This window comes from Plecotus auritus (assembly GCF_963455305.1).
Source record: "Plecotus auritus genome assembly, chromosome: 5".
Lineage (NCBI taxonomy): Eukaryota > Metazoa > Chordata > Mammalia > Chiroptera > Vespertilionidae > Plecotus > Plecotus auritus.
Genome location: NC_137776.1, coordinates 143,058,544 through 143,072,246, shown reverse-complemented (window position 1 = coordinate 143,072,246; position 13,703 = coordinate 143,058,544). Strand labels below are relative to the sequence as shown.

Sequence of the window (13,703 nt, the reverse complement as noted above, 5' to 3'; positions counted from 1 at the left end):
ACAGTTGTTTTTCATTGTGATTACTTATAGGAGGAAAATAATAGCTAATCACTGAACACTAGAGTGTGTCATCTTGAAAGGCCATCTTAGAAAGTTCCTCATCATTTAGTCCTAGGCGTGTTTAGGAGGAGATCTGCTCACCTGGTAGTGATTTCCATGGTCCTACCACCTGGGATTGGCAAGAGTAGGTTGGCTATTCTCTTAAACCCTTTCCAAGGTATCTAGGATTTCTATTATTAGATTTGTTTACACACACAGTTTTCCAACCTGTCTGCTATCTACAAATTTCTGGAAAGCAAAGACTAGAAAATTATTTTCTTGGACTTTCCCTAAACAGCATTTAATATATGATTCTACATAAAGTCAGCACTCAGTAAAATGTTGGCCTGGTGGAACTGAAAAATAAACAGTGTATTAAAAGGAAATGACCACCCCCAACTTCTGTAACAGGGGGCCGTACACTTTTTTTTTTTCTGTAAAGGGATAGATAGTTAATATTTTAGGTTTAGAATGCTACATACAGCTCTGTTCCATATTTGTCTTTTTTTATTATTAATAACCCTTTAAAATGATAAGAACCATTGTTAGCTCTTGGGCTAGAATTAGCCATAGTTTTCCAATTCCTGCTCCATAAAATAAAATGATTGGGGCTCATTGTTTAGGACTTTTCTACTTCAGTAATAATGCATATAATCAATGGGACCTATTTAAAACATTTAAATTAATTATATGTTAATAACTATGACATTTTAGATCTCTCATAAGGGAATTCCTCTTAGGCCAGTGGTCGGCAAACTCATTAGGCAACAGAGCCAAATATCAACAGTACAACGATTGAAATTTCTTTTGAGAGCCAAATTTTTTAAACTTAAATTTCTTCTAACGCCACTTCTTCAAAATAGACTCGCCCAGGCCATGGTATTTGGTGGAAGAGCCACACTCAAGGGGCCAAAGAGTCACATGTGGCTCGCGAGCCGCAGTTTGCCGACCACGGTCTTAGGCCATTTTTAATATACAATGATTTATAAATTCTATTTTAATATTAAAATACATTTAACTAAATGGAGTAAAATAGCAGTATCAGATTAAGCCTGTCTTTCTAAAAGTAGTTTTAATTACCAATTTTAAAGCCAAAGAGTGCCCAAAGGGAATGGTCTTCTTTCAGCATCAGGTGCTTTTGAATGAATAACAATTTCAGTTAAAGATCAGAACTAACTTACGCTCCCCTCCTCAACTTCTTCTTCCTCTCTTTTTCTCTGGCCTTCTTTGTTTCTTCATCCTCTGGTTCAGGTGGTAGGTCTTCCTCTCTAATAACATCTCTGGTCCGTTTCCTCTTAGGTCTCATGCTCTCTCTTCGAGGTAATTTATCTTCATCCTCCTCTTCCTCTTCACCTAAACACACCAGTTAATGCTTCAGTGAGCAATATCAGAAAGTGTTCTTTCCTGCTACCAAATGTATTCTTATTTTTTAATTACACTGTCACACATCTGACACCACAATCCAGCAATTCTCCATATCACAATATGATGTACTATGCTATATGTAGTTCATAGCCTGCCATATACATACATTTACCTAAATTATCATTTCTTTTGTGGTTCATCTACTCAAATATGTGAATGTGGAGCTACAATTTTTAATAATCTTTAGAATTCTAGTACTCATTTACTTGGGTAACAAGATGACTTGGAGTTTAATATCACACTACGACCTATAAACCAAGTTTAGAGGTTACCAATCCAATGCATAGGGTTGATTGATTAACCACGACGTGTTTACTACTACTTCTATCTTAGAACAAAGCATAGAAATGACAAAGAAAGGCTACAAACTAGAATAATTTTGAAGACATTAACTTAGCCCTTGAGATTTCTCTTAATTTAAATTATCCTCATTCTTGATTCCAAATATTTTTTCCTTTTTCCTAAATATCCGTTTCTCAAATGAAATTGATAAATTGATAGTAAATACATTTGCTTGATCATTCAATCCTAATGAAGAGACATAACTTATAAATACAAATTCATTGTAAACCTGAAAGAAATCTTATTATTATTATTTTATCGATTAACAATGCCTCATTTGTCTATAATTGCCAGGTAAAGAGTAGAAAGAGAATTCAGTTCCTTCCTTCAGAGTTTATAACATATAATCCTACTCCACTTTCATCTTTGTAAAATTTTGATATTCTTAACTTCTTCTGATACTTAGAATCGGTTACTATAAAAATCAAATATTACTCATACTTATTACTATCCCATTATTTAAAAGCTACAGTAGGAAAAAATTTATACTTCAATGGAAAATTATAAATTGTCTGCAACATAGCCTTCTCTGTTATCTGACTCTGATTTTTGGGAGCTGCTTTGAAATTCAGTAAATTATAGATAACTGGATAGTAATGCAAAATAATTATTGTATGCAGACACACAAAAACTCTGTTTAGTAGAGAAATAATCATCTTCCACCAAAAAAAAAAAGAAATAAATAAAAATAAAAAAACAACCCACATAACTGTCATGTCTTCATTTGCACATCATTTCAATATTCCTGATCTAAAATTGAGTCTATTCTTTGGATTTTGAACTGGTATAATGCCTCATCAGATTCCTCATTTAATAGTTAAATATAGTCATTTTTGCATATGCGTTTTATCTTTTAACATTTGTTAAAAATTTATCTTTTAACATTTGTTTTATCTTTTAACATTTGTTAAACTTTTTTACTGATATTTCAAATCATTGTCTATATTACTAAAGTTTGGTTAGCACAGAAACTATGTTTGAAAACTACTTTGTTATCAAAACCAAAAGTGACTTTCCACTGGTTAAATATTGTGGCAAATGCCATAGGTTGTCTGCGCATTCTGCCATTCTGAAAATTTACCAAGCCTTTATTAGGTACATTAGTCACTGATTATAGAAAGGACAAAGCTTGACAGGGATTGAGAAACAATTTCACCCACAAATAACTCAAGAATTCAAGCAGCCACTTAATCTCTACATTTTAGTATATTTTGTATTAAAGGTAAACTATTAAACTTGCAGAGTTTTACCATGGATGAAAAGTATATCATTAGATTTATCTTTTACCACTTAAGAACAAAAGGCAGTCTTTAGCGCTTTAACTAATTTCTAAACATTCAAATTCTAAAAATATTAATGCTTGCCGTTGCCTACTAAATGCAGATTTGCATATAATGTTATCTTTTGGAACGGTCTCAATTCAGTATTAAAGGGTACCAGAATATGCCACTTCAAAATATGACTGTTGGAGTTCAAGCTGTACTACTCCAAAATATGCCACCTTGTTACGGTGATTACTTTGAGCAGCAGACACTTTTAAAACAGCAAATTCAGGAAGAGGCTTTCTCTGAACTCCCTTATCTGCCTAAGGACACAGCCTCCAACAGGAATTCAATGATCATAAATCCTCTCCCCAGGAGTTTCATCCCCAGGGAAGGTTGACACATCCAAGGACAGAAGACTAGAAATAGACACCATATCCTGGCAAACTTTGTCACAAACTATCATACTTCCCATGTATTCTTCAAAGGGCCCATTCATCTTTCCTAAAAATCATTTATTCTCTCTTAAGTTTACTTATTTTTTCCTAGGTATCTACCATATATATATGTGTGTGTATATATATATATATATATATATATATATATATATGAGCTATAAGTGTTAATAAGCTTGTTTGTGTGTTTTTTTCTCTTGTTAAACTGTCTTATATTACAGGGGTCTCAGCTAAAAATTCAGAAGGGTAGAGGGAAAAGTATTTCCCCACCCCTACAATATTCAAAACATGGTATCCAGGATCTGCATGAGATTCTGGGCTGTTTTCATACGAATGCACCAAATTATTAAAAACAAATGGCATTGTGAACATTCACTGGTGGCCATATTGAGCTCAGGTTATTAAATTCATAGTGTTGATGTATCATCTAATTGAACTATTCTCAAGATGCAGCTTTTCCTTTCAGTTTTGGTAAATTTGAAGCTTTTGCTCACATAACGATTTTTCTCATGTTCTAGCCCATGAGTGATCTGCATGCCTGGAAAGGGGTTTCAATCCAGGCTCTTGAGCTGAACCTACACAAAGTAAAAACAACGGAGCAATTTGGACAAATTACAAAAGAACTTGCTGATTCATTTTAATTGAACCACCTGCTCAGTTCAGTCAACATGGCCAATCTGTTTCATGGTAATAGGGTCAGCCTTAGAGAAAAGATTTCAGGACAAAGACTTTAATAGGGAAAAGAGTAGAGAAATAAAAAAGCAAGTTTTCTGGGCTATCAACTTACTTGATCATGAGTAACTTATAAACTAGGTGGAGTGTGTGTGGCGCCAACTGAATGGAGTATGGAGTGGAGATTCTACTTGCTGGACTTGAACTCTTTTGTGAGACCATCAAAAAAGTCAGCCACACATGTTCCTGTGCATACATGTGGTAGCATAACCCACAAGATAAGCGGGTGAATGCCCAGAACTTGCTGCTTTTCCACAGGAAACTTATCTCGAGTGCGTCCCTCCCCACTTACTTGAACTTTCCTCGGTATCGTCCTCATTTTCCTCCACTTGGATTTGTACTGTTGAAGAAAGAAAAAACATAGTGAGTCTTTAATTGATGGTACAATCGTCAGTCACTGTTTTTTACTGTTATTATTTTCATAATAAAGTTAATAAAAACATTTTTCAGTAAAATTGTCCAAATGAACACTGTTTATTAAAAATCCACAGCTACAGCTCCTTATACAGTGTTGTACAAAGACTTTTCTGCTTCATTGCCTTCGAGCATTTGCAAAACATCAATTATAAGCCTGTCAGATCAATTTAAAATAGCTTCAACCAAAATAAATTCTGTATTGCAATAATTAGACTTGGGGTTTGTTGAATTATTTTATTCTATGAAAATTAAATTTTTATTAAAGCTATATCCACATGTACAATTTGGTTATTATAACCAAATTAGCTTATTAAAACAGAGAATATTTCATTCTAACCAGCTAACCAATGTCAAGGGCCTTTCAAAAATGCTTAAAGGCTAATATTTCTTATTTCAATAGTTTCTGTAAGTATTATATGGATACAGCCTACATTTTCTAACATATGATTTACCTCGACAATGGGAAGATAAGTGATATTACAGTTCTTTCTAAGACAAAGAATATTTTGTTTATCTCTCACCCCATACTGAAACAGTGTCTTGTTTTTAGTTTTGCTCCATTTGTATAAAGGCATATAAATATTTTATAAAATTTTTAATATAAAGCAATGTGGGAAAATATATTAATTGGCAGATTTTTTTTCCTTGTTAACTATTGCTCATTCATTTCAGATTTAGTCAACCAGAGACAAGCAAAGCTCTGTGACTTGGCATGATAAACATTATAGCAGTCTATTTCCTTAAAATCTTGGTCTAGTAACTTGCTTATAAAATATTGATTTTATCATATTTTTATTTAATGTGGATGAGCATAAGTTTAAAAAAAATCAAAGATGACAATGTTGCTGTGAGCATGGGAAATAACCTCCAGTTTTGTTTCTGCTCACACACTGTCAAAGCTTATTATTCAGAACTTAACAGGCATATTGAAAAGGCAGCACATGCCAACAGTCTAAATTCCATTCACAAAGAAGATTATTTTAAAAGCACTTTTTGCCTTTAAAAGGCATCTGCATAAAAATTTTTAGAATATGCAAAAATGTTATCACGCCACGTCAGCCATGCAGTGTGAAAATAAGTGTTCTTTTGTTCAGGGTAGACATATGCCTTCTGTCACTGGCTATAACTGCATCTGCACAAAGATCTTTAAGTCACCACTGAGAGTTTGCAACAGTGAAGGCAGACACGGCTAAGAAGATATTCTATATTCAACAATAGGCCATGGTCTTTTATTTGCAATTAATGCCACCTCCTCCAAGCTTCTTCAGTCAAAGGAGAATTCCCTAGGAAGGCATTGTAATGCGATAAGATAAGCCTTGGAGCAGGGCCTGGTCAGTGTGTATAATACAGAAACCGCTAAGGACACATAGCAAAAGCTGCCACACAGTCTATTCCACAACATGCTAAAGCAAAAATTCATACTAAATATTGTGCTGATTTATGATAATCAACCCACTAGACATGATTAAATACTGTTAATTAAATGAAATAGGAAAAAAAAAACCTAAATGAACAAAAATGTAAGAAAATCTTTAGGAAGGATCAAATATTAAATAAAAGCAGCAGAATGAAATGTCCCAAGCCAAAGAGAATAGCAACAAAGCCATTTCCTCTGATAACAGGAGAGAGAAAAAACAGGGCTGGAACATAGGTCATCTTTTCAGGTACAAGAAGGATAGTCATAGACGACCATTAAATGAAACCTAAAAATCCATTAGAGGAGACATCCTGGTGGCTGCAAGTAAAGAACTAAAAAAGAGCCATGGTTTCTGAGCAATGTAATGGGGAGTATTGCAGACATAGCCCCTCCCCTCCTCTGAGTAACTTTCTAACAGAGACTGTCTCAGTCGGTGCATGATCATCTGCACATTTTCCTTAAATGCCCTCTTTACTCAATCCACCCTGTTGTCTGTCAGTTGAGTCAGGGACCATGAATAGTCATTTTTAATAGTTACTGTGATCATAATTGGTTTGTTCTTGATGCAAAGGGTCATCAAAGGCAGCCTAGCTGGTTTGGCTCAGAGAATAGAGCATCAGCCTGCACACTGAAGGTTTGATTCCAGTCAAGGGTAGGTAACTTGGTTGCAGGGTCAATCCCTGGCTCAGGTTGGGCCACGTGCGTGAGGCAACCAATTTATGTGTCTCTCTCCCATTGATGTTTCTCTCTCTCTCTCTCACCCTTCCACTCTCTCTAAACATCAATGGAAAAATATCCTCGGATAAGGATTAACAACCACAAAAGGTTCAGCAAAGGCATCATCAGAATTGAGGACTAAACTGCAGCACTATGGCCCAGCTGGCTTGGCTCAGTGGTTGTGTGTTTATCTATGAACCTAGAGGTCACGGTTTGATTCCCAGTTAGGGCACATGCCTGGGTTGCAGGCTCGATCCCCAGTGTGGGGCGGGCATAAGGCAGCGTATGATACTTTCTCATCATTGATGTTTCTTTCTCTCTCTCCCTTTCCCTTCCTCTCTGAAGTATATATATATACTGCAGTACTATGACCAGGATATTTAAGACTCCTCTGTGAGCCAAAGACCAAACTTGATTTTTTAAAATATATTTTTATTGATTTCAGAGAGGAAGGGAGAGGGAGAGAGAGAGAAAAACATCAATGATAAGAGAGAATCATTGATCGGCTGCCTCCTGCACACACCCTACTGGGGATCGAGCCTGCAACCAGGGCATGTGCCCTTGACCAAAAGGGGACCTGGGACCCTTCAGTCCACAGGCTGATGCTCTTATCCACTGAGCCAAACCAGCTAGGGCCAAACTTGATTTTAATGGACTATTATTTGGCCTGAAAAGCAACTGTAATGCTGGTCTGTATCTCCTGCAACTCAAAATGATGCTAAAGAACCAAGCTAAAAAAACCCCTCCAAGACAAAAAGCCTGTGCAAAAGAAACTCAGAACCCTTAAATGGGAGCTACAGACTGTCTTTCCCTTCTCAGACAATGTTTGGCATGGCCTCTTGCCATCCCTCCTCTCAGCAATCCTAGTAGTTTATTTCCAACCACATGACCCCTTCATGCTTTGGCTGCTTCCCAGCGCCTATTGATTATGTACTTTAAAAATAAACTCTCTCCTGCAGAGTGACTTGGAGGACAGTGAATAAGAGGAAGAGGAGGGAGGTCCTGTCAAAATGCTGGAGACAGCAAGCTAAACTACATTGAAGTAAGCTTATTTAAGACAGGAATATGCAATAGGAACAGATGAACTCCTAGGCAACCCAGATCCTCATTTCATGCAAATAGACCCAGTAATTAAAAACAGTAAGAGGAAAACAACAGCAAAATGTCACATTTCAGAAGCATTGGAATCATTCAGCAAAGCGGATGCTGTTCCAAGCTTTCTTTTTTCATCTATAGCACTGCAAGTAGTTTATGGTGCTTCTAGATCAGAGTGGCCAAGTGGCTGGAAGAGTTAATATTTCCTGTTCCTCTGACCCACATTTGTAACTCTTGACGGGATGTTTGCAGCACCAGGTTATTACTTTGGAAACTAGAAATTCATTCATTCCATTAGCATTTACGGCACACTCACAAGAGAGTACAGAGCAAAATTCTCAGGGATGGGAGTTTGCAGACTGTAGAAGAAAAGACTTTAAGGAGTCTTACTATTTTATAGAAGTGAGATCTACAATTAGTTATGAGTATCTTATCCACCTTATTTGGGTTTTGTGGCAATGTATTAGTTATGTTTTTTAGACTTTGGGGGGAATTCTTTTTGAGGTTCCTTTTTGTGTATGAGGAAATGTCAACATTCAGCCCTTGCATATAAATGGAAGGGCTTTCACCTCAGACTAAACTGCCTGAGAGAGATATTAATCTATGCTGTAACAAAGACATTTCCAAGTCAGTATGGGGTGTGATGTGGGATGTGAGAGGAAGGGAGAAATCAAGGACAACCCCAAGGATTTTGGCCTGGGCAATGAGAAAGACAGAGTTGCAAGAAAAGGAGAGGGGAAAGCTATAGAGAGAATAGCATAAATGGGAAAATCAGGTTGAAGATCAGTTTAATCTGACATGTTGGATTTAAGATGCCCATTAGACATCCAATCTTAAGGTGACTAAGCAGTGGGTATTTGTATCTAAAGTTCAGAAGAAAAGTTTTGGCTGTAAATATAAATTTGGGAATTATTAGCATTTTGATATATTTAAAGCCATAAGACTAGGTGAGATCGCCAGGAAAATGAATGTAAAAAAAACAAACAAACAAAACAGAAAAGAAGACTCCAAAGTTGAGAGGACAGGGAGAAAAAACAACAACCAGAGACTGAAAATGAACAATCAGTGAAGTAGGAGGAAAATAGGAGATTGTGGAAGGCAAGTGATATGTATCAAAGAGATATGTCTGAGGCTTGTTAGTCAAGTATTAGGAGGACTGAAAATTGACCATTGGATTTTGTAATGTGGGGGGTCAATGATGACTTTGGCAAGAACAGATTTAGTGAAGTGGTATAAACAAAAGCCTGAATTTGATTGGCTTTAAGAGAGAAAAGGCAGTGAGGAACAGGAGACTGCTGGTTATGCTAGCTAGAATGTTCCTACATGCTATTGGGAAAGATCCAGTGAGGATGAGAAATTGATGATATAGGTTATGAAATGAACCGCCTCACAATGTTATTCAACAACACAAATTATAAATTATTTTATTTCATTGATGTTTTTGGTTTTTTACTGAGACTTTGTTAAGAGATGGTACAACTCACTAATACTATACCCTTTGCTTAAATATAGTGTCCACTATATAGCAACTCAAAAGTATGGAACTAATGGATAGAGAAGGGAGAAGAAAAGAGAAAAAAACAGAGGGTGGGGAAAAGTAAGAAGAAGGAAAGAATATAGCAAAGAAAGGGAGGTAAACGAGTAAAAATGGGGTGAGAATTAAAGTAAATGATAGAAAAAGATAAATATAAAGGTAAATATTAAGCCAAAAGTTGCATTTTGTCTTTGCTATGTATTATTTATTTGTATATTTATTTTTATTTAAATAAATGTTATAAACATAAAATATTATAAATTATAAATTCACATACTAAATAGTATTCCATATTTTAGAAATACCTAGTTAAAAACTAGGCCATTTTCAGCAATTTCTCCTCCTAGCAATGCTTTTCTTTAACAATTTAGGGTTAAGGAGCTAGAAAATGTAAATAAAATAAAGGTACCTTTTTTCTTAAGATAGTATTACAAAGTAAAATTTGCCTTGCTTTTTAAGGAAGGAGAGTTATAAGGCCCTTAACAAAAACATTAAATCTCTCCCCTCAAGGAAAAGAAAGAGATAAGATTAATAAATAAATAAATAAATAAATAAATAACAATAATAAAATAAGTAAATAAAAATAACCTATGACTTTTTAAAAAATCTATTTTAAATATAGCATTCTTATGAATAGACATTGTGAATAGATACCAGTAGCTGCTCAAATTGATAATTTTTATTATAGCAATGATACTGATGATGGTGATGCAGATTATGATATGGAAAAATTATAGCTATATATATAAAAGCCTAAGTGACTGTTCAACCATTTGACTGGTAGCTATGATGCGTACTGACCACCAGGGGGCAGACGCTCAATGCACAGGCATGGAAACATGGAACAGACTGATGAATCTCAGAGGGAAGGGGGGAAGGTGGAAGGCGGGAAGAGATTAACCAAAGATCTTATATACATACTAGAGGCCCAGTGCACGGATTCGTGCAATGGTGGGGTCCTTTGGCCTGGCCTTTGGGGATCACGCCAAAACTGGCAGTCTGACATTCCCCAAGGGGTCCCAGATTGCGAGAGGGCGCAGGCCAGGGAGAGGGACCCCACCATTGCACGAATCTCTGCACTGGGTCTCTAGTGATATATATATATGGATTGATTGATTTATAAATTGCATAAGCTAGAGTCAAGAACAACATTTAGATATCCTGCTTTCTAAAACCAAATAGAAGGTAAACCAACCAAATTCTAAAAGGTCTGAGTAAACTTAGCCACAAAGAATTTTCCAAGAATTAACCACTTGGATGGCAGATATAGTCACCAAACCATAATTAGGTATCATCTCCCCAGCAGAGAATACCCCAGCGTTCTGCTTTCATTCATTTATGGTAACACTATTATTGGTGGGTGTGAAGAAGGGAAAGAAGCTTCTGTTGCAAAATTGAAGAAAAATGATGGGGTGTGGTTTTTCTTCCTCAAGGATAATATCTACCCAAGACATTAAACTTGATTCAGTTCAACTTAACAGCTCCCTTTATTTTTGCTATGTGGGTGATAAAAATAATAATGCTTTTCCTCCCACCTTCTAAATTCTTCTAGCTGGGCTGATAATCAAATTGTTAATAAGACAGGTTAACAGGAGAAAATTAAATTTTATTATGTGCACTGGGGAATTCACATAAGCATGAAAATTCTAAAGACAGTGAGGCAACATTAGGTATATATGACAATTTGGACAAAGGATAAAAGGGTCTTAGTTTTCAGAATTGAGAATGGGTGATTTACAGAAAGTGCAGAAGGAACATACATGGCCGGCAAATTCTTGCCAGGCAACTCAGAAACAATGGGGAAAAGTGGGTCTCTAGCTTATAGGCCCCTGCCTGAAGCCCTCCTATTTACCATACTTAATTCAAGTTAGGCTAAAGCAGTGGTCTGCAAACTCATTAGTCAACAGAGTGAGTTTGGCCAACCACTGGGCTAAAGCAACCTGAAATTTCCTTCCCGAAGCAAATTTTTTTATGAATCCCTTGGGCATAAAAGGAGAGAGGTTCAAAGGTTCTTTCTGAGTCTTCTGTTTCTTCATGAACAGCTTAAAACCAGTATTCTAAAAGGCATCCTCAGGATGGCAAGATTTTGGTCTCCTTTAGCTACTTAGTTAAGAACAAGAAGATGCCCATGATATTTGTTTGTAATAATCCCAAATCCTTCAAATGAAGGGATTAAGCATAATATTTGTATGCCATTGGGGAAAGGGAAAAATTATTTAGTTCTTCTATCAATCAATTGCCTTAATAAACCTATAAACTACAGGACATTTTCAAACTCCTCAGGAGTGGAAAACACAGAGTAAGGCCAATACCCTTAAACATCATCAAGGTATCTAAGGGGAAACATTTAATCCAACAGACCTAGGCTGGTAGCGTTTCTGGATGTGCCAGTATCTTCCTTAAGACCACTGAGAAAACAAACAATGGGGCACGTACATTAAAAAACACCCCAATATAATAAATGCCAAAAGGCTGGTCATATTTTAAATATTATAATATCCTGAAGATACCAAATATCTCTTTTAAATGGCTGTAGTTATAAAACTACAAAAAGAATAATAATTTGGCTTTGGGAAAAACTCACCCACCCCAAAGAGGAGAGCAGGCAAGAAATACAACTGCTGTTTTACCTTCCAGGTTAATTTATCTTTTTAGGCTCTGAGGCCTTTAAAAAGTAGAGAATAAATAGCTGCTGATACCTGCTTCATTAAAAACACAATATAAAATATTGTAGTTGCCAATGGAACAGGATGAATTCTGTAGAGAAACACATTTTACCCTATAAGGTCCCAGAGAGAGAATGGTTAACCCTGAAAAGAACAGAGAAAGTGAGGTGGCGGGGGGGGGGGGGGGGGGGGTTAAAGATCCACTCAAAATAAAATCCCCACTTCTATCCTTTTACAATGAAAATAAATCTTTTTACATGCATAAAAAAGGAGGGGTTTTTTTTTTGCACTTTTCCTTCTGTTTTTATTGTACATGAAATTAAAATTAAACACAGGCTGTGCAAGGTGGATAACTGGTATATTTCCAAACTCTACCACCTTTGAGTTGAAAGAGTAACTATGAAATACTAAAGCATAGTTCTTCAAATAGTAAGTTATATATTGGAGTATTTGTGAGAAACTGCAATTAGATATTTCATGACACCATTGGTCTACAGAAAGAATAAAAATGGCTTTTTTATTCTATGTGGTTTGGAGGGTTGGCTTTTTTTACTACACATATTCAATAAATAAATAGCTATTTACAAAGGCATTTACAGCTCTGTGTGGTTACAAAAAGGTAGTTGTGAGTCTTGCTTTTCCTTTGCATTTAGATTATTTGGGGGGAAGGGACATTTCTTATTTAACCATGCTGTCATAATATATATTCAGAGTGTGTGCTCTCACATTGCAATTACCACCATAAAGGGCAACCACTGTAAATAAGTGTGCTGAAATAAAAATACATTCGCTTATGTGGGTTTTTGTGGCTAGAATCTTTTATAGCAATAGGATACCAAAATAACACCCAGATGAAAATTATTCGTTATAAAACCTTGGCGGCTATGCTTATATCCTTGGATTGCTTAGAACAAAAAGAAATGTTTCTGTCCCCCAAAGCATTTCTGCAATATTTGAAGTCATAAAGAATGGTTGTCAGGATTTATGGTTAAGCAAATAAAAGGAAACAAATAAAAAAACACTAAAGAATTATGAAATGACTGAAAGCAGACAATTGATCCTAGAGCATAAAGAAGCAGGAAGCAAGGCTGGCTGAACTCTGTACAGTACTCACAGGCCTTCCTAACACTGCTTTTGTTCCCATAGAAGACGCTAATTACTGCTCATTAGCATACATTAGCAAATGTTAATGAGTGTCTTATAAAGAACAAAAGGCAGTGCTGGTAGCATAGAGTCAGAAAGAAGGCTGAATGGTGAGAAAAAGGCAGCAACAGAGGACAGAGAACATGAGCGGTTTAGGACTTGGATTTGTAGTTTTCTGAAATTTGAGAGACTTGTCTTCCTGACAAAATAGTAAAGCACCCAGAAGGATAAAATAATTTACTTCATTTTATTTTCTAGAAAAAAAGAAAAGAAAGAAAAAAGACAAAGCAGTCATTAACTAAAAATAAATCATTTTTTTCCTACTCTTTAGCTGTTTGGGAGAAATTGCACTTTGTAGGATTTGCTACTGAATTAGGAATATTAGTTAACATCATCATCAGTTCATGAAAAGGAATTTTGAATTCTAGGTGTCCTCATGAGTTTGTAATCATTGTGACC

The 13,703-nt window shown here is 35.8% G+C and overlaps 1 protein-coding gene across 2 annotated transcripts in view; it reads right to left on the bottom strand.

Annotated features, from left to right (window-relative positions):
* TMC1 (transmembrane channel like 1) overlaps nt 1-13,703 on the bottom strand; it is a 241,810-nt gene that overhangs the window by 99,896 nt on the left and 128,211 nt on the right. For both annotated transcript variants that reach the window (XM_080668801.1, XM_080668800.1), the window contains 2 exons: nt 4,548-4,595; nt 1,221-1,392 (listed from right to left, as the gene is read on the bottom strand). In XM_080668801.1, coding sequence (XP_080524927.1) covers nt 1,221-1,345 — 125 coding nt within the window. In that variant the 5' untranslated portion in view covers nt 1,346-1,392; nt 4,548-4,595. The remainder of the gene's footprint in view (nt 1-1,220; nt 1,393-4,547; nt 4,596-13,703) is intronic.